General features: G+C 37.7%; 1 protein-coding gene across 16 annotated transcripts in view; it reads right to left on the bottom strand.

Annotated features, from left to right (window-relative positions):
- dmd (dystrophin) overlaps positions 1 to 22,280 on the bottom strand; it is a 400,034-nt gene that overhangs the window by 19,063 nt on the left and 358,691 nt on the right. For 15 of the 16 annotated variants that reach the window (XM_038282138.1, XM_038282143.1, XM_038282134.1 and 12 more), the window contains 5 exons: positions 5,047 to 5,108; positions 4,895 to 4,969; positions 2,344 to 2,545; positions 2,181 to 2,266; positions 327 to 484 (listed from right to left, as the gene is read on the bottom strand). In XM_038282138.1, the coding sequence (XP_038138066.1) occupies positions 327 to 484; positions 2,181 to 2,266; positions 2,344 to 2,545; positions 4,895 to 4,969; positions 5,047 to 5,108 (583 nt within the window). Of the gene's footprint in view, positions 1 to 326; positions 485 to 2,180; positions 2,267 to 2,343; positions 2,546 to 4,894; positions 4,970 to 5,046; positions 5,109 to 15,477; positions 15,662 to 22,280 lie in introns of those variants that run through there. The other variant, XM_038282148.1, reaches the window with a different exon arrangement.

The following is a 22,280-nucleotide window of genomic DNA, read 5'->3' on the forward strand; positions in this document are numbered from 1 at the left end:
ATTTTCTGCATTTTTCCTGGTATGATAGTATTTAAATAAATTAAAACAAAAGTATAATTAGAAAAAATTGGTGATAAAGAAAAATATTAAGTGTACTTCCCTCATTTCTACACGCCTGTTCAGAAAAAGTCCTAAAGACTAAGACTAAAGTCGACTCCAGCTACTGAAGTGGGTAATGAGACGCTGCCGCCACACAGAAATTAAAAGGCAGGTAATCACAGGTGTGACTCAAAAAGCCGCAGAAATAGCCTCTGTTTTGTGTTTGTCCTTTTATTTACAGCACGCCCATTTTTGTTTTCAAAGCCAACTCTGAGTGAGGCACATACAAACTGGAAGCAGCTGCGGACGGAGGGCTCGATGTTGGAGCCGCCGAAGGACGCCACCTCGCCGAGCTGCCGAGGGATCTGGATGGAATCATGGAGGAGAAGGCCCAGACGGCGCTGGTCACAGAAACCTGTGGCGCTGGCGACCTGTCGGAACAAGACTGGAGACAAAGAATAAAAGATGCAGACCAAATAAGAGGGAGTGGTGGAAAATTGTGATTTTTTTAAAAATATCTAAATTCATGAAAAAATTCTATATAAATAATATATATACACACACATACATAAATATATGTATATATATAAAATGTTTAAAGTTTTGATGTCCCATTTATATAAACTTAAAAATTTAAATATGGAGAAAAAAAAAATCAAATGTACAAAATATTACATCAATAATTCTTTTTTGTAAATTTGACTTAAAGGGATAGTTCGGTATTTTTGACATGAATCTGTATGGCATCCCCATCACCAGCGGCATGCAATCACACTGACTTACCCCTGGCAGCGTCCTGTGAGCAGAGTTATCGTCCAGTTTTGGTCAAGCCGAAAGTAGTCCTGCAGGTTTTTAGGAACAGCGAAATAAAACTTTTCTCTTCCCAAAACATTATGTGTCCAAAAGAGTGATATTTTCGCAGGGGTAAGTCAGTGTGATTGCATGCCGCTGGTGATGGGGATGCCATACAGATTCATGTCAAAAATACCGAACTATCCCTTTAATAGTCATATATACGGAACAGGATTAGGGCCACTGAAAAAATAAAAAAGTTAACTGATTTTTATATTTTATTTCAGTATAATATGAGAAAAAAGTCAAAATTCTGAGAAAAAAAGGTCAAAATTCTGAGATTAAAGTCAGAATTCTGAGAAAAAAAGTCAGAATTCTGAGGGAAAAAGTCAAAATTCTGAGATTAAAGTCAAAATTCTGAGATTAAAGTCAGAATTCTGAGAAAAAAAGGTCAAAATTCTGAGTTTAAAGTCAGAATTCTGAGGAAGAAAACGACAAAATTCTGAGATTAAAGTCAGAATTTGAGAAAAAGTCAGAATTCTGAGGAAAAAGTCAAAATTTTTAGATTAAAGTCAGAATTCTGAGAAAAAAAGGTCAAAATTCTGAGATTAAAGTCAGAATTCAGACTTTTTCTAATATTAAACTGAAATATTTAAAAATCAGTTAACTTTTTTTCATTTTTTTCCCTCAGTAGCCCTAATCCTCTTCCGTACATATAAACTCAGAAACCCAAATTAGAGCAGAATTTCTCATTTGAATTTTGACTTCAAAGTCAAAAACTTAAATAAATATATGTTTGTTTGTTATTTTTTTTTAGTTTTTACGGCACTAGTGGCCCACCCTTTATATGGACAGTAGGCTGACAGGAAAGGGGGCATGAGAGAGGGGGGGAGACATGCGGGAAAGGACTAAGGCGCCACTGCACACCAAAATGAATATATGTTTATATGTAAAATCTAACAGTTTACAAAATTATACAACTTATTGACTTATGAAAATTATATTTTTTTTTACAAATTTTACACTTCGGTAAAAAAATAAATAAAATATATATATATATATATATATATATATCTCTATATATATATATATATCTCTATATATATATATATATATATATATATATATATATATATATCTATCTATATATATATATATATATATATATATATATCTATCTATATATATATATATATATATATATATCTATCTATATATATATATATATAGATATATATATGTATATCTATATATATAGATATATATATATATATCTATATATATATATATATATATATTTAACCTATTAAGGATATTTAATGGATGAGCTGCACATTGGGTGGACTTACATCTGTATTTATCCTCCAGGTGGGCTTTGCAAAGTGAGATGATCCCAGTTTTGAATGACAGAGTCCGGATCTTTCCGGTTCGCCCGCTGCCAAAGGAACATTTGACTCCATTAGACCAACTTCAAAGCGCTATCGGGGCTACGGCATGCTTTGCTTTACGTACGTGTCGTAGACGTTGAGCAGCCAGTTGAGGCACATGTCCACGCTGAGCTGGACGTTGACCAGGTGAGAGTGGCTCTGCTCCAGCTGCTGGTACAGGCTGGTCAGACAGGCCATCAGTTGGGAAATGTCCAGCAGCTGCTCGTTCTGCTTCAGGTTGTGTTGCTCGAACACCTCACAGGCCGTCTGCATGCTCAGCAGGTCCACTATGGAAGGACACGCCACCATAGCTGGTCAGCAGGTTCTCCACAGACATGCAGCTCTAAGCAGAGGTCCTCATTTAGAGTTTGAACCCATTTACCTAGCAGGGCTCCAGAGTTTTTTAAAATCAAAGTGTTTACGTTAGACATTTCTTCAGCAGTTTTAAAGGTGTTTTGAGTGTTTTTAACAAACATTGCCAAATTCTGTTTTCTCATTTAAAAATAGTGGACAAAATAGACATCTTTGTGTTCAATAATGTATTTTTACATCTTCTTATCAATAACAGTGAATACTATTTCACACCTTGCCCCTTAAACTGAGCTACAAAAGGCTGAAAGGTGACGCCTCCAATTCATCCCCCCTCAACAATCGCATACGTCATCATTAATCACTGCGCCATTTTAGGGTTATCTGCTGGAATGTAAGAAGTCTGCAACACCTGCCAACATGCCAGGGGATCACGATAGCAATAACAATCACTGTGTTACTTTCAGGTTGCAGACATGCCTTTTTTTCTCCTTAACAATGTTTTATGTTGTCATGCACTTAAAAAAAAAAGCTGGATAAAGGACGTTATCTAAACAAATTTAAGTTTAGCAAAGTTACACAAATTACAAACGTTGCCGATTTTTTATCTTAGTGGATTATATCCAAAAACTTGATGTTTAACCAAGGTTAGCATGGAAATTTGTTGTATCCCTCCATTTTAAGCATCTTCTTAAAAGAATTTTGTTTGAAGGGGTATATAACCCTACAACTTACCCCTTCCTCTTGGTCCTAACAAGCATTGGGACACCCCTACATATGAACGCATAAAACTGAGGGATAGGGGCCAAGGGGTTTAATGGGATTCTCCCTAAACTAAAAGCCTTGATTGAAAGAGTAGGCCTCCCTACTGCTTTAGCAGCTGTTAGATATAGTGGATCATATTTCTGAAAAATGTAGGTTAGAAACATCAAATTCTCTTAGCTACTCTGCGGGAATTGCAATTAATAGCTCAAAGACACTAACTTAGCCAAAGAACAAACTTTTCGCAATGTAAGAAACACCCCTGAAACCGAAGCTCACTAGATACCGAAACTACCAAAGAATAATCATGGACAGCTGTGTAAGGGACAACAAATAGATACGATAAACCGTCCTGAACTTGGAGCCAAAACAAGATCTTTCACCATAATTCTAATATGACTGCATAACATTCAAATATAAAATAGAATTTAGAGCATTTCAATGCCAGGTTTTTCATTAAAAAGGCAAAAAGAGCAAAGAACCAAGATCAGAACCTTGAGGAATGCCCTCCTTTATTATTATTTATGTCCCAGGAAATTTCAACCAAATTCTGTAACCATAAGTAAAAAAAATGCTTTACCTCTTTTTTTTTTTTTTTTTTCTTTTATAACTTATGGACACTCAGAGGAAAGGCAGACTTTTCTAACTGATTCCAAAGCCTTTTATAGGCACGTCTCAAACCAGATTGCTCCAGGTTGACGTCAAAAAAAGCTTAATATTTACATCTGCTGACTTATTAATAGTTTGGGGTTTAAAGACCATTGGGTTTCAGATATCTTATCCCACTCAGCAACCAAAGGATGGAAAACTGGTGAATAATCGTCTAAACACCGTCAGTCATTGACAAAGAAAAAAAACAAAAAGTCTTGCAGGTTTGCAGCAAAACCATTTTAATTAAATGTTTTACTGGTTTAAATAATTTAAGCAGTTAAAAGACTTGGATTTTTAAGATATATAAACATTCAGGGTGTAGCAACCATCTGTTCATTTATATTTAGCCTCTTTTTGCCCTGATACCCCGAAATACAATCCAGTGCAAAAATCTACCTATTTTTTTTATGTAAAAGTAGCTTAGATTCAGTTCTGTGTTGGTCTCAGAGGTTTGTTAGAGAATGAGTTAAAGAAAACAAAACCAGGTCAGCTGTTAAGATGATTTAAAGAAAATCAGGTTATAAAACTTTGAAAGGTCTAATGTGAACTCTATAGGAGCTGCAGAGATCCCAACAGGCGGTACTTCGGTACAAAAAAAGCAAATAAAGAAAAACTTTTGAGTCAAAAATAAAATGCTGGGAGCTGCACGGCTGCAGCTCTAACACACAAGACGTAGGCAGCTCCCACTCTGCAGATCCACAGGCAGGAGATGAGAGGGATGAGTAAACACACATATGGACGGCATGGTGCGTCAGAACAGAAACAGAGAGGGACAGATGGTTTATAGTACAGAGAAGGCAGAACAGGGGGGGGGGACAGAGATGAAGGGAAAGCAGCAAACTGGGTGGAGGGGTAAAAAAACAGGCGGCGACGGAGCCACCTTCATGACGGAGCTATTTACATAAAGTACTCACAGCAGAGGGCTTTCTGCAGACGTCTGAGCTTCATGGCGGTGCGGTAGGCTGAGAACCGGACGTTGTTCAGGTCGGCTTAGGAAAACAAAACAGAAATTCTGGGTTTAAACGCCAATAACTTAACAAAAAACGCCTGTAGAGGTGATGCTTACCCAGCGACTGGTAGAGCTCCGTCATCTTGGGGTGGTCCCAGCATGTTGTCTGGGTCTGGTGGCTGGAAGGAGACAGAAAAGAACAAACATTTGGTGATTGAACCATCAGAGTTAAGAGTTTCAGACTGGTGATCGATCTCATTAGGGGAGCTTTTTTAGGCCCTATTGGTCTTTATTTTTGTTATATTCAAAGTATAGAAGTAAAGAAGAGACTCGAACCTGCAACAGCTGGTATTTGGGTGATGCCTTTTCTAGAGACTTTAAAGATATTTTATACTTTATTTTTCATACTAAAAATTGGTGATCTACAAGGTTCAATCTAGGATTGATTGGACCACTGGGCTGTACGATTTTGCCAAAAATTAAAAAAAAGCAATTTTTTAAACAAAATTGCTACTGCGATTAATTTTATTTACACTCTCCGTTAATGATAAGCACATGCTTGTTTATCCTATCCAATTTTATTTTTCAAACACTTCTAAAACTACCACAGCTGACCAAGGTACTGAACAGAAAAAATAAACATCACAAATAAACGAAAATGGCTCAAACAAGGGTAAAAGTAACATTCACACAATCAAAGCAATAAAATGGGATACAATAAAATAAAGCCATCCATAATGCTAGGTGTAAAAAGAAAAAGTGAAAAGGTGGATTTTGACAAGAGATTTAATAAACTGATGAGTCCAGAGCTTTGTAGGATATAGAAGCTTATGGAGATATTCAGGAATCTAAAAGCAAATAAAATAATTTTAAAATATATGGGATCCTGGCTTTTATTGTTTTATTGGCTTTAAATGCTGTTTACAGTCTGTTCTCACAAAACAGAACTGTTGCATTGGTTGGCCTTGCATGCACAGATCTTTAGGCTAGCTTCAATTCGGTGTGGCGGTAAACCCGATTTAAGCGCGTTCTCACCACCTAAAGGCCTGTAATCACCCTTCTGTTCCAACAAAGTGCTGTTTCACTATGCCTTCACAGCTGATTGCAGTTAGAGACGTTCAATCCACTACATCTCAGATGTGTCTGCTGCTCTTCAACATGGCGAACAAATTCATCAATTCAGTTTATTTCTATAGCGCTAATTCCCAACACACGTCATCCCAAGGCAATTTACAGTTCACCAGATCATCCAGTCAAATTGATTCAAACTTTTCTATCTAAGGAAAACCAGTTGATTGCATCGACTCATTGACTCAGATGCAATTCCTCACACTAAGCATGCTTGTAGCAACAGTGGAGAGGAAAAACTCCCTTTAACAGGAAGAAACCTCCAGCAGAACCAGGCTCAAGAAGACAGACATTGACACGTTTGTCTTATTTAGATTCCTATTATGTATCTAGTCTATCTCAATGTCAAACTGAACAAATTCAGATACCCAGCTGTCGTTACCCTAGCAACCGCTTAGCATTTCCTGTCTTCTATTTTGTATTGAGAGCCTTTAGAGTAAAAGCATACATTGAAGCATTGCAATCATAGCGGGATGGTTATTCATAACTTCACATCTCCATGACAACGAAAAGCTTTGCTTATATCAGTGGGAAAGGTTCTGAAAAGGTCCTGTTCTGATGCGCTAGTGTGCAGCCATCAGTGTCTGAAGGAATTGCTGTAGTTTTTCCAGCTGAAGCGACAAAAAAATTTACAGTGTGCGAAAAACTGATCAGCAATCCCAGCTGTAGATGCTAATGTGGGCAACTAGGTGTATTTCCAATCCTGTGCACTTTACATGGAACTGTTATAGCTTTCTTTTTGCTTCTTATTTGTTAATAAATAATATAAAGTCCATTTATATTTGGGTTGTTACCTGACAGTGTTATCTCAATTCATTCACATGGCAAGATATTTGGTTCATTCACTCAACAGTTGAATGGGATTTGAGATTCTTTCTTTAAGCCTACTTCATGTTGTCACACAGGTACTCTTCTGTGCTTTAACTCGTTAGGTAAAATAAAAACTCAGCTTTTCCAGGTAATCTTACCCAGTTACAAGTATTGGATTGGATCAGAAAATACTGGATGGGTGCATTTCCGTATTTACCCGACGTTTTAATAGTAAATATGCACCGAAACTCTGAAACCTTTTTAGTTATCATAACGCTAAGATTGTTTTCCAACCTTATCTCTGCCTTTTTCAACTTAAAGACACAAACCTTTACTTAATTGGTCATTTTTACAGATTTTAATCTGCAGCAAAAACAGCATCACTACTAAATGATAAATAGATTTTGTTTTTGATTTGGGCAGCTCATCGATAAAAGTTAAGCGTGGTGGAGTTTTAATTATTTCAATTTTGGATTTTGGAAAACAACACTGCTGTTTTCTTTTTGCCATTTGTTTTAAAACAGAAAAACAGATTGAGTCCTTATTGATAACAAGACTGCATAACATAACGGCGTCTCTCCAGCCGACAGTTGTGTACGTGAAGTGGATAAATCCAAGGATAAAAGTGAAATAACATCTTAGCGCACTCCTCTCTGCAGGTGTATGTTTCAGGTCAGGCTCCAATAGTAGGTGTGTGAAGTGGGTGACTGCTGAACGCAGTGGGTGGCTCGGCTCCACCGCTGCACTCAGCCAAACAAAGAGCAGCTGGGAGTTCATCCACGGACGTTTTTTTAAAGCCGTCCGACTCCTACCAGATGCACATGGTCCACGGCACCTGCACCTTAACCCCACTTGTCTCTGAAGCATACGCAAACAGCTAATCGGCCTGCGGGCTCATTCTACTTCCATCCTGCACTCAACCGTCCTGATAATGAGGAGGGGTCCCTGGTGAAGAGCTGCTCTAACATCCTCGGCCTCAGAGTGTGGATAAACAGAGGCTCGTCATGAGTGCGCCGCTCACACAAACGCCCCCCTCTGATTAAACGTGCAGAACCTGCTTTCATCTGCACTACAACAGCACAGTCACACTAAGAAAAGCTGTGGGCTCCTGCAGGAGTAAATATTATCAGTCTATTACTTATTTTTTCCACACTTTGTGTTTTTTTATGGCTGAATTGTGACCTTTAGCTTTCGGTGAGGCAAAAAAAAAAGCCATGAAGTTGCTTGGATGTAGTTCTGGCTTCTTTTGTAACCTCCTGGATGAGTTTCTCACTTTGTTAATTCTGGCTCTTGTTTTTTTTTCATCCCAGACCTTTAGAAACAGCTTTGCTACTATATGTATTTAATCTCTCAAGTTACTTTCTTGAAGCCTACTTCGTCTGGTCAGAAATACGGAAGAGGATTAGGGCCACTGAAAAAAAAAAAAAAGTTAACTGATTTTTTAATTTTATTTCAGTTTAGAAACTTTTTCTGACTTTTTTCTCAGAATTCTGACTTTAATCTCAGAATTCTGACTTTTTTATTGTCAGAGTTCAGTCAGAATTCTGAGATTAAATTCAGAATTCTGACTTTAATCTCAGAATTCTGACTTTTTTATTGTCAGAGTTCAGTCAGAATTCTGAATTTAATCTCAGAATTCTGACTGAACTCTGACAATAAAAAAGTCAGAATTCTGAGATTAAATTCAGAATTCTGACTTTAATCTCAGAATTCTGACTTTTTTCTCAGAATTCTGACTTTTTTCTCAGAATTCTGACTTTAATCTCATAATTCTGACTTTTTTCTCCAAATTCTGACTTTAATCTCAGAATTCTGACTTTTTTCTCAGAATTCTGAATTTAATCTCAGAATTCTGACTTTTTTCTCAGAATTCTGACTTTAATCTCAGAATTCTGACTTTTTTCTCAGAATTCTGACTTTAATCTCAGAATTCTGACTTTTTTCTCAGAATTCTGACTTTAATCTCAGAATTCTGACTTTTTTCTCAGAATTCTGACTTTAATCTCAGAATTCTCATTTTAATCTCAGAATTCTGACTGAACTCTGACAATAAAAAAAGTCAGAATTCTGACTTTTTTCCCATACTAAGCCGAAATAAAATGTAAAAACCAGTTAACTTCTTTTTTCTTCAGTTGCCCTAATCCTCTTCCGTACAGAAAGGTTCTACTCTTCTTTCATTTTTTTTTAGCTCTCAGAGGATTAAAAATATATATTTTATATTTATTAAATATTTTACCTCATAATAAAGTAAGTCATCATAAAACAAAATCTTATATGTTTTTTGCAAAGCAAAAAAAAGCACAATAAGGAATCAGATGTTTTTTTTTAGTTTCTTTAGACATACTCTTCATGTGGTCACACAGATTGTATTCTGTGATTTTTTTTTAACTATGTAGGTTGAAGAACTAAATCTACACAAATTTAATCTTTTAGTAAAACAAAAAAAAAAAGAAAAATCTGGAAAACTAAGAAAGTCTATGTTTTTTAAATTTCTTTCTTTATGCCTACTTCATGTCGTTGGAAAGGTTCTACTGATTTCTTTTTTTTAAACTCTGAGTAGGAAAAGACAGCTTTTCTTTTAGCTCGTAATAAATCACTATCAAACTAAATCTAATATTTTTTAATCAAAGCAAAAAAAAATCTGAGAAAAAGCTTTTAAATATTTAACCTTTTTAAGCCTACTTCATGCCGCCTCAAAGGTTCTCTAAAGTGTGTTTTTAACTGCAGTCTGGTCAAATAAAATCAATCACAGCTGTCTCATGATTTTTCCTTTCAGACCATCTAACTTTATTTAATTATAACCTCATAATAAATGTAATAATAATTATAAGGCTAAATCTTAAACTTTAAACAATGCAAAAAAAAACAAAAAACAACAACAACAAAAGAAGCAGATGCTTTTTGACAGTGCATTTCACCTAAAATCCTAATTCCAATATAAAATACGCAGTTAAGCTCTACTTTGAACATTTCTGCTTAAAGCAGACACAATCAGAGCATCTGACGGGTTCACCTCCCTCGTACCATGTTGGAACCTAGAGCTGCTGATTTCAGATCCAGCAAGCGGACAACCACATATCTCTGAGGTGTTGATCCATTCTGTGCCGACTGCATCACACGCTCTGCAGACCTGAGAGGTGGTCATGCGTGAAAGCTGACCGTAGATCAGCCGTTTCAGAGACAGTCAGACCAGTCCCTCTGGCACCAGCAAAAGTTCAGAGAATTTAAGCTAAATAGGTAAACGAGTTCCTACGAACACATATTCTCCATCTTCAAGTTAACAAAAATAAAAGGTTTCCCCAGATACACATTTTTATAAAAATACTAAAGATTAGTTTTTTTAATCCCTTATAAAATGAGTAAATTTTAAAAATAAAATAATTGGACAAAGAATTGCCATGTATGTAGGTTATGCATAAAAGACAGTGGTCTGAAAACACAGCCATGCGGTGCACCAGAGCTCCAATGTTAGAGAGGATAAAACACACATCTCACAATAAGAGCAGAAAAATCCTGCTGCCGCTACTAGACTAAGGGCTGCATCATTAAAAGATAAGTTAAAATTAGTATTTCATATCTCATGATGCAAACTCTTACAGAAAAAGCTTTTAATTAAGCTCAAGCTGTGACGATTCTACATATAATTTATAAGCACTGGTGCACAGAAAAATCATAACAGACACAAAAAAGCTGAACAAGAGAGCATAATTTAGGATATCAGATGAGCCAAAATCTTGCAAACGTAAGCTTAATAAAAGCTGACAGCAGTTAAAAAAAAAAAAAAATATATATATATATATATATATATATATATATATATATATATATATATATATATATATATATATATATATATATTATATATATATATATATATATATATATATATATATATATATATATATTATATATATATATATTATATATATATATATATATATATTGAAGTAAACTGTAAAAGAAAAATAGAAAATTGGTCTAAATAGGGTTTTCTCTGTCAGTGCATCATCATCATGAGAAACTGATTGAATAGTACTCTGCAGATACAAATATATAAAGAGCAAAAATGTCTTAAATGTATTTATTTTCCCTTAATTCGAGCAGGTAAATAAGATAATCTGCCACATGAATGAGCATTATGCTCTGGAAAATAATATGATTAGATGTTAGAACTATATTAACTTATTTGAAATAAGTTATTGGTGTTATATTTCCTTATTTTAAGTATAAATTACCTCATTCCATTGGCATATTTTCCAACTTATCCCCACAAATCAACAGTTAAATACTTACTGATATTTACAGATTTTGCAGTGTTTGTTTTCAGTACAGGAGCCAGAACCGCCAATGAGCTTAAGATAAAAATAAGTTTGAATAAAGCTTTTAACACATTTAATTTGTTTTGGCTGGCAGGAGTTTTATAAACTTCAACAAAGTAACTGCAAATATACAAAGGTTGTTTTTGATTTAGAAGAAAACTGCTAGCTGCTAAGGATGGTAACGTTATCTATCAAAAAAATGTCAGAAAGAAATTTAGGCTCAATAACACTTTAGATTTTAAGCCTTTGAATGGCTCCAAAAGAGGAAATTTAGAGTGGCCTTCTAAAAGTACTATGCAATAGAAAATGCTGCAAACAAAAACTGCTGCAATCACCAAAAATAGAGGCAAAAACCTGAAACCATAAAAAAAAAAAAAAAAAAGCAAGCACAAAATGCTCCAATTGCAGGAAGAAAATGTCAATAGTAAAAACAGCAACAAACTTGCACCAAAAAAACGGAATGTGCTCCAGACCACTAGAGGGAGTCGAACAAAGAACAAATCTCATCAGATTATTTCTATCGTACAAACAGGAAGTCAGGTTTTAACACAGGATCTTTAAAAAAATAAAGTTGAAGGAGGAAAGGAGAAGTTTGTCATCTTTAATGTCAGTGTCTGCATTTCCATTTCAAAAATGCATAAAACTAGGTTGATATTTTGCTAATTTCAAAAATCCTAATTGTTCCAATTTTGGTATTTCTACTAAATAAGAAATGCAAATAAAACTGCAAGCAAATACATATTTCACGAGATGACAGCATGGCAGCAGCAGATGCAAACTTTTTTTATTATTGAAAAAGCAGTGGTGGATATAAATACGTTAGATATAACCACATTTCCGTCATGGATCTAGTGCTCATCATGCTGATGGTCTCAAAATAAATATTTTTTTAAAACACCCTCCTTATGAATTCGAATATGCCGCATCATCATCCTACTACTTCTGCTCTTCTTTTTCCAGCTAGTGAGGTCCAGTTGCAGGTCACATGACTCAATTTTGCGAAATATAAGAATTTTGATAAAACCAAGAAAACCACCTCATTGAAGCATAAAAATGTATATAAAAAAAGAAACGCGATTTTTGTCTCCTTTTTGCAGACTTATAATTTGCGCAATTTGATAGTTAATGGAAATGAATCTATTTTCAAACATTGTCTAACAGAAAGAGATTAAAGTTATGTATATGACCATATAAAGATAAGTAATACCATGGTCCGATGAGGCTAGTTTTGTGCTTGACTCCCTCCAGTGGTCTGGAGCACTTCCGTTTTATAGAGCGGGTTTGCTGCTGTTTTTGCTCTTTGTTAGCCTAGTAAACTAGCCCCACCCGCTAGCGGCCAGGATAATTTTTGCCTGCGAGTTTGGTCTAGCCTCAACAATGCCCCAGGCCCTAGAACTGGCGGGCCAATCACAACGCAGAGATATGTTTTGAATTTCTGGATGCAAAGTGCGCAGAGTTTTGAGGGTGTGACGACAAAGCTGCGTGACGCTGGAGAAAGCACAACAAGGAAGATGGCAACAACTACTGAACAGTTCTTGTTTGACTCAGCTTTGGAATCAGTTTTGGAAGGTTAAGACTAGGGGTTTTTGTCGAAACGTGAGCAGGAAGAGGCTCTACGCTCATTCATTTTTAAGAAGGACATATTCGCCGTTTTACAGACAGGCTGTCGCGTTTCCTATGTCACAGTCAGTTTCACTCATTCATCAGAGCGTTGGTCAATAGGCACAACGGGTTGATCTCATCAACAATCTTCCGATGTCTCATTCATCAGGGCCAGACTAAATTACACATTTAATCTCACATTTAGTCTGGTTTATCAAGCTAGCTCTTTGCTTTATTGCAGCATTTGTTTTTTTGTTTTGTTTTGTTTTGTTGATTTTAAATCTTTTCTTCTATTTCATCTTTTGCTGTATTTTTCCGTTTCATTTATTTTTTGTGTTTGCCTTCCACATTTTGGTAACTAATTTGGTGATTTTAGTCAGAACAGATTTAAGAAAAATGTTACTACTTACACCACGCCTTAATTACAAATATTATGTAATGATCAGGTTGATTTCTAGTTGGTTTGGATTATTAATTTTCTTATTTTAATTTCAACAAATTAGAACTTGAAGAGATGTTGGAAGCCTGCCTGTTTTTCCAGTGTAGTCCTGTTTCTCTGACTGTGACCGGCTGGATGTGCTCTCTTCATCCTCTGACATTAGTTGGCTCGGAGCTCGTCTGCCTGGCTGTGTGTTTCCTGGATGGAGCCGCCTTTTGCAGCTGCTTTTTGTATCTCTGCTTCTGACTCCTTGAACCCCAGTTAGCCTCGGCAGATGGCTGCTCACACTGAAGCTCGGCGTACACTGTACGGAGATTTTCCAGTCATGCAAGAATCTTTTAATTGGCCTGACCTTCATCCTGATTGTGCTCCGGGAGTCCTGTAGTGTACAGGGGGTTATGAGAAGCGATCAGCCTCTCACTACCACATCCCGATCAGGAATCGTGAGCATCGTGGGCAAATCTCTCAGGGTGCATGCGCAAACAAGGATTCTTGTTTTTTATTCTTCCTCTCAGATGTAAACACAGTAGCATGGCAGGGATGCAATGAGTTAAATGCAGTTGTCTGTAAAATTGACAGACAGTAAGAGCAACGTTTGCTCAGCCATGTCCAGAGATGGGAAGTAACGAAGTACAAATACTTCGTTACTATACTCAAGTAGATTTTTCTGATATTTTTACTTTACTACTTATTTTTATGGCGACTTTTTACTTCTACTCCTTACATTTTTACACAAATATCTGTACTTTCTACTCCTTACATTTTTAAAAATTGGCTCGTTACTTTAGTTTTGAATCATTTCAATGGAGTTACCGTTTTTATTTTTCACGTCATCAATACCAAATTCAATCTAATTGGATGGGAATCTACGTTGCATTTGACGCACCACTACAAGATGAATCGACAGATTCGGCGGTATTCATTCGCGGCAAATCATTGCAGCTTGGTGGCGGTGGCGTTAGCATAGTAGCATGGACGACGAGATGATTGAAAATGAACACAACAGAGATCTAGTCCTATTGGCAGACATTTAAATGTAGGCAACGGCATGAAAAAAGTGGTTTCTACTTTTACTTTTATACTTTAAGTAAATTTACAAGCGGAAGGTGACTACTTTTGCCATCTCTGCCCATGTCTTTTTTCCAAATACGTTGTCTCCTTTGCTTTTTAGGACTTTCAGCACAAAAGTGCACAAATAACCTATAGTGAGCTTCATATACCCCTTCTATTTGTTTGGCTTTAGGATAGAGAGCTACAGAGTAGCTCCATCTCTCTGCGGAGCTGAGTCCGACGTGGTTTTTAGTCATACAGTGTGAGCAGGTAGATCGCATGAGAGCGTCGGGCCGAACATAAATCGTGAGCTGTGACTCACACTGTACGACTAAACCCTGTCCGCCCGGCTTGAGCCTGGTTCTGCTGAAGGTTTCTTCCTGTTAAAAGGGAGTTTTTCCTCTCCACTGTCGCTACAAGCATGCTTAGTGTGAGGGATTGCTTTCAGTTCAATGAGTCAATGCAATCTACTGGTTTTCCTTAGATAGAAAACGTTCTAATCAATTTGACTGTATGATCTGGTTGAATTGTATAGAAATAAACTGAACTGAATTGAATGCAGGAATAAATTCAACCATTGAATCAAAGAAGTTCAGTTCATTTTCCTTCTCTAAAGCAATGATTTTTTTTAAACATTGTTTCTTAGATGCCTCATCGCCTCAGTGGGTCCAAACACACCTGAAAACAGGGAAGCAGTCATTCCGACATGGATCAGGTTCGGTTCGGACCTGATTTCCACGGAAGGTGACCGTGTTTGGGTGGGTGGTGGGGGGGGGGTGCATGTGTGAAGGAATGCAAACACTGCTGCCCCTGAAGGGGAGGGGGGGACTATTTACACGCGCGAACCACATATTCCCCGTGGGCATATTTTCAATCACATCTCGCTGCGATGTGCAGCTGGATCCTGAATTAGTTCCAATATGGCAGCGGAGCATCGGGGAGGAAAAGCGGCTGGAGGAGAGGAGACTGGCCGCTCAGCTCGCCTCGCGCCCCGCTAACAGCCGCAGGAAGGGTTCATGGATCCCAGAGAGCAGATTTTAAGAGGAGGAAGACATTCCACTAAATGTTATTGCCAGTTAGAAATAATAATCCACAAAGCAGCCAGTCGAGGTGTGTGCACATGAAACCCTCCCCTGCATAACCACCATCATTATTTATCAGCCTGCTCTAACATTCCCCTGCCCCTCCGCTGCTACTCACTTCCGAAACTGCTCCCGCATCGCCCGCAAAAATCACAGCCTCCTCTGCGAGTCCGGAGGTGAAGGTTCTGTTCAGGGAGGAGGACAGGCTCCTGACACCGAGGTTGTACCGAGCAGGGCCTCACCGGGTCGGTGTGTGTTCCTCTCTGCAGGCAGCGGTGGTGGGACTGCGGAGGCGCGCGCACACACATCCCGGGAAAACAGCGGAGGAGCACTTCCGCCGGGGCCGCCAAAATAAAAGCTTGTTTCCCAAAATGATCTCAGAGATACTGAAACGTTTGTACAATGAAGTGTTAGGGCCATGTTAGGATGTTTTATTTTTAGTTCGAGAATAAAATTTTAATATGAGAATAAAGTTAAAAATTAAGGAGAATTAAGTCATCATACCACAACCCGTTTCAGAAAGAAAGCTTAAAACTCCAAACCATCACATGACAGCTGACCAGCACCACCAAACAGCAACCTAAAGGCTTATTTAAGACCAATTTATACTTCTGACGCATAGCCTCTGCAACCGTCAAATCTGTCTCAGTGTGCGACCATGCCCCCCACGCAGAGGTTCTGCAACCGTCGTTGCATACCTCAAAAAAATCCTGACTACGCGTCGGACAGTCGCAAACCAGTGCAGACCTAAAGTGGAAGTGCGCAGACAAAAAAGCAGCTGTGATTGGTCCTTGGTATGCCTTTCCGGCTGTCTGTGCCGGGGCGCGCCATTTTTAAAAACCGAGCAACTACAGGTGCTGGTCATAAAATTAGAATATCATGAAAAAGTAGATTGATTTCAGTAATTCCATTTAAAAAGTGAAACTTGTATATTATATTCATACATTACATACAAACTCATATATTTCAGATGTTTATTTTGTTTAATTTTGATGATTACAAATGACAACAAATGAAAATCTCAAATTCATCATATCAGAAAATTAGAATATTGTGAAAAGGTTCAAAATTGATGGCCCCTGGTGCCACACTCTAATCAGCTAATTAACTCAAACCACCTGCAAAAGCCTTTAAATGGTCTTTCAGTCTAGTTCTATAGGCTACACAATCATGGGGAAGACTGCTGACTTGACAGTTGTCCAAAAGACGACCATCGACACCTTGCACAAGGAGGGCAAGACACAAAAGGTCATCGCTAAAGAGGCTGGCTGTTCACAGAGCTCAGTGTCCAAGCACATTAATAGAGAGGCGAAGGGAAGGAAAAGATGTGGTCGAAAAAAGTGTACAAGCAAGAGAGATAACCGCACCCTGGAGAGGATTGTGAAACAAAACCCCTTCAAAAATGTGGGGGAGATTCACAAAGAGTGGACTGCAGCTGGAGTGAGTGCTTCAAGAACCACCACACACAGACGTATGAAAGACATGGGTTTCTGCTGTCGCATTCCTTGTGTCAAGCCACTCTTGAACCACAGACAGCGTCAGAAGCGTCTTGCCTGGGCTAAAGAGAAACAGGACTGGACTGCTGGTGAGTGGTCCAAAGTCATGTTCTCTGATGAAAGTAAATTTTGCATTTCCTTTGGAAATCAAGGTCCCAGAGTCTGGAGGAAAAGAAGAGAGGCACTTCATCCACGTTGCTTGAAGTCCAGTGTAAAGTTTCCACAGTCAGTGATGGTTTGGGGTGCCATGTCATCTGCTGGTGTTGGTCCATTGTGTTTTCTGAGGTCCAGGGTCAACGCAGCCACATACCAGGAAGTTTTAGAGCACTTCATGCTTCCTGCAGCTGACCAACTTTTTGGAGATGCAGATTTCATTTTCCAACAGGACTTGGCACCTGCACACAGTGCCAAAGCTACCAGTACCTGGTTGAAGGACCATGGTATCCCTGTTCTTAATTGGCCAGCAAACTCTCCTGACCTTAACCCCATAGAAAATCTATGGGGTATTGTGAAGAAGAAGATGCAATACACCAGACCCAACAATTCAGAAGAGCTAAAAGCCACTATTAGAGCAACCTGGGCTATCATAACACCTGAGCAGTGCCACAGACTGATCGACTCCATGCCACGCCGCATTGCTGCAGTAATACAGGCCAAAGGAGGCCCAACTAAATACTGAGTGCTGTACATGCTCATACTTTTCATGTTCATACTTTTCAGTTGGCCAACATTTCTATAAATCCTTTGTTTTTATTGGTCTTCAGTAATATTCTAATTTTCTGATATGATGAATTTGAGATTTTCATTTGTTGTCATTTGTAATCATAAAAATTAAACAAAATAAACATCTGAAATATATGAGTTTGTATGTAATGTATGAATATAATATACAAGTTTCACTTTTTAAATGGAATTACTGAAATCAATCTACTTTTTCATGATATTCTAATTTTATGACCAGCACCTGTACTACAATGGACATTCACTTCATTTAAGGGCAGATTATACTTCTGCAACCACACATCAAATGTCGCTTGCGTCTGGTCGTGAAGCAGTTTTGCTGGTACACTGCAAAAATGATCTAGAATAAGTAAAACATTTTCTTAAATTAAGTGTATTTATCCTTATTTTAAGTAGGTAAATGAGATTGTGTGCCAATGGAATGAGTATTTTACTCTTAAAATAAGATAATTAGATAATATGCATTTGAAAAAAGACAATGCAATTGTGTTTTTCTTATTTTAAATATACATTTTCTTGTTCCATTGGCAAAATGTCTATTTTACCTCCTCAATTCAAGAACAAATGTACTTATTTTAAGAAAAAATGACTTATCTAGATTTAAATTTTTTCCACTGTATGCTTCTGCACCGTCGGTCTGGAATATCTAGGGACGCACAGCAGTTTCCCGCCAAAGTGCAAGGGGGAGCCTATTCAAAAACTCGTAAGAACTTCGGCGGATGGTCAGGAGAACTTCTTCGGCGACGCCGGCGGGAGTGTTTATTTTCCATAAGAACATGTCTGAGGCATCGTACAAGTGGCTGTACTTCCGAACCTCCTCGATCAACCTTTTGTCATGGTTATCCATTTTTGTTTTTACTCCTCGCTTTTAAAAATGGCAAGCTCCGGCACCGAATTGAGAAGGACGACCACACAGACAGCCGGAAAGGCATACTAAGGATCTTCTTTTTGTCTGCGCACTTCCGCTTGAGGTCTACGTGGGTTTGCAACCATCTGATGCATAGTCGGGATTTTTTTGAGGTGTGCAGAGACAGATTTGACGGTTGCAGAGGCTATGTGTCAGAAGTATAAATTGGCGTTAAATAGCCTTTAGGTTGCTGTTTGGTGATGCTGGTCAGGATTTTTTTGAGGTTCTCGTGAGTTCTCGAATAGGCTCCTCTTTGCTCTTTGGTGGGAAACTGCTGTGCGTCCCTAGAAATTCTAGACCGACGCTGCAGAAGGAAACCAGTAAAACTGGTTCACGACCAGACGCAAGCGACGTTTGATGTGTGCGGTTGCAGAAGTCTAATCCGCTCCATTAACAGAACCTGTTCCTCTTCAATGTCTAGAAACTCTAGATCCATCTCAGTGACCGTGATATCTTGCACATGCGGCATTATTATTTTGGAAGATAGTCATTCCCGCCATCGACGCTGAAGTTCTCATGACCATCCGCCAAAGTTCTTGTGAGTTCTCGAAAAGGCTCCCCCTTCTGCTTTGGCGGGAAACTGCTGTGTTTCCCTAGGAATTCCAGACCTATGGTGCAGAAGCATACCAGCAAAACTGGTTTGCGACCAGACCCAAGTGACATTTGATGTGTGCGGTTGAAGAAGTATAATCTGCTCTTAAGTCCACTCTGACATACTGCCCAATTTGATGCTGGTATGCTAAAATATATCCTCATTGGTCAAACGATGCAAAGTATAACTTCACATGATTCTCGACATTCCTCATTTTAGGGAGGAAAGGGCTACTTGCAAGAATTGTCATAAAATATAACTTTATTCTTGTAATATTAGGACTTTATTCTCTTAATCTAACAACTTAATTCTCATAATATAACGACTTTTTTCTTGGAGGGGTGTCACGTATTGCACGGCAAGAAAGTAACACACAAAAACAAAGCTTTCAACGGCACTTATATTTTACAAAACTAAAGAAAATATATTTTCTTACATACCCTTTTGAATAACTTTGGCTTATCTTAATGAGGAATCAACTTTGGATATGATTTTAATTTCAACTTCACCAGCCGCAGCACGGTCTCTGTCGCCTTTCTCTGGTTGCGCCTCAGTCCGTATCCCCGGCTCCAACTTAATTAATTTTATTTTTCATTAAATAATAGAGATGCAAATACATAGAAATAGACAGTTCTCAGATAAGATCGGAGGTGTTTCTATAACTACTATAAATCTATCTATAAATATTTTCATAAAATAAGATTATGCAGTCCCTATGTTAAATTAATTCATTAACTTTATTTTAATCAAAAACAAAATAAAATAGCACAATATCACACCAAGATCCCCAATAAACCTGCTTTTCAGTTGACTGCAGGCCCACAAATGTCCCCCTCAGCACGGCAGAGGTCCCAAGCGCCACCTGGTGGTGTTCCGGGTACATTGCAGTTCTTTTTGAAATAAAAAAACTGGCCTCAGGAAATACATCGTGATTCACACAGGAATCATGCAGGAAACCGTCCATTTCCAACCAGTGCCCACTGTAATGTTATGACTTTATTCTCATAATAAAAATAAATGAATCTCTAGTCTGGCCCTTAAACTCCGTTGTACATTTGGTCCAGGCATCCATGGTAGTGGCGGTAAATTAGCAAATGTCTTTAAAAAGTGACTTTAAGGAGCACATATTAATTGTAATTTACATATATATTGTATATGTTTTATTACTGGAAAGTTGAGTGAAAGGAAAAAAATCATAAGATAAAGGCATCCAGTGCCTTAACTTGGATATTTGAGCATTTTGAGGTCAGACACACCGTTGTTAAGCTGTTCTCTTCTAGAGAGTGACTTGACTGTATTTGCTTTAAGTTGGAAAAAAAATAGTCTGCATGTTTTCTTGTTAATTTGTGGTTTAAAAAAAGTAAGTATCAGAGTATAAAATAAACTGTTTTTGCCGGCAGGTTTGAACATTTTTAGATAATGCAGGTATTTAGAAACTGTTTTGACACAGTTCAGTAAAAAAAATGTTTTAGGCTATTTGCTGTTGTGGGATTTTAAATATACATATACATATATTCTTTTCTCCTGCATCCATATATATTTTTTATTATGAACCATATGCTTACCTTTTCCAAAGTGCCACTTTCTCCAAAATATTTCTAAAACATAAAATATTTCCTCACCTTTTCTATTTTATCGTTTTGCAAATCTACACACTTATCACAATTACATTTTAAATGACAGAAAGGGGGTGTCCGAAGTCATAGGTAAAGCAGACAGACACCCGAACCAGTTTAATGCTAAAAGGAAAAGGCATGACATCTATATATTTATATAGTAATAAATCAATAAAGAAACATAGAAACATTAAATAGGTTAAGTAGTTTTTCATGTGTTTACATATAAGACTCTTAAGCTACGTTCACGTTGCAGCCTGGAGTGACCCAAATCCGATTTTTTGGCCCATATGCGACCTGGATCTGATCTTTTCATGGCAGTCTGAACAACAAAGATCCGATGTTTTCCAATCTGACCCAGGCCACTTGGCTATGTGGTCCTTAATCCAATACGAATCTGATCTTTTCAAATCCTGAACGCCATTAATACCCGACAAAGGTCACTATTCTGGGTCTTGCTATGAAGAAGCTGCAAGAAAAACAACCATGGCGGAACGATGATGCGGAGAGCAGTATTTATGTTTAACCATCTTGAAAAGATTGAGGTTTTATAGATGAGAAAGATCGCTAGATGTTGTCTGGCACTAGCATCCATGTTTACTTTCGTAAACACAGAGCACGCTGGCCTGTGACGTCATCGCGCCCTCTACCGCCCATGCGGGACACTTGCGTTTTATGACTGCAGTTCACACAGGAGGTCACATACAAGTCGCATGAATTTCGAAATGTGAACGGCAACGCAAAAAAAAAAAACGCATTTCACAAAAAAAAACGGAATTGAGCATCAAGGACTGCAGTGTGAAGGTAGCCTTAGATGACTTACAGAAGGGTTTCCACTATAAAACACAAAAATTAGATGATGAATTCTGTATTTGTCATCTTTAACGTTAGCATAATGATTTGGAAGATGAAATATTGTTTTACTGTTGTCTGTTTATCGTTAATATAGCTAAAAAGTCAAATTAGGACATTCCACTCGAGTGTATCGTGCTGCCACACTCTAGTTTAGGAACTCCTTGTTCCAGGGGTTGTGAATTACGTCCACATGGGTACAGCGAATACCTGTTTTTTTGGGCAAAACATTCATTTGACTTGTGTTTATCTGTCTGTGTTCACTATTATTCCCCCACTAAATGTAAAGTCATAATTTATTATTATCTAGAGACTATTAATAACAGGAGGTTCTCACCAAGTCCACACTTTCCTGTGTTCTTGAGGAGAACCCAAGTATGGACTCGTGTTCTCGTGAATTGAGAAACGGTCATTCTTTTTGCTAATGCTATGAGCATACATACATAACGACTCTGCTGCTAAGTTATTTAAGGAGTAATGAAACAACTTAACTTCCTAATTTAAGTAACTCTTTCAATGTACCCTTTTTTGGAACAAATATAGATAATAGTTTATTTACATTCTTATCCATTTCAGATTTGTATTTTTTATTCTTTTTAGCTTACTGTGTTTCCTCAATCACTGAAACCATCTGTTAAAGAGTTCTGTACAGTTCATGTTTGTCTCAGGAAGATAATTGGAGGTGCACCAACCTCCAACCTCCCTTACCTTCCCGAA

Source organism: Cyprinodon tularosa, unplaced genomic scaffold (assembly GCF_016077235.1).
Source record: "Cyprinodon tularosa strain WSP-4 unplaced genomic scaffold, ASM1607723v1 ctg18, whole genome shotgun sequence".
Lineage (NCBI taxonomy): Eukaryota > Metazoa > Chordata > Actinopteri > Cyprinodontiformes > Cyprinodontidae > Cyprinodon > Cyprinodon tularosa.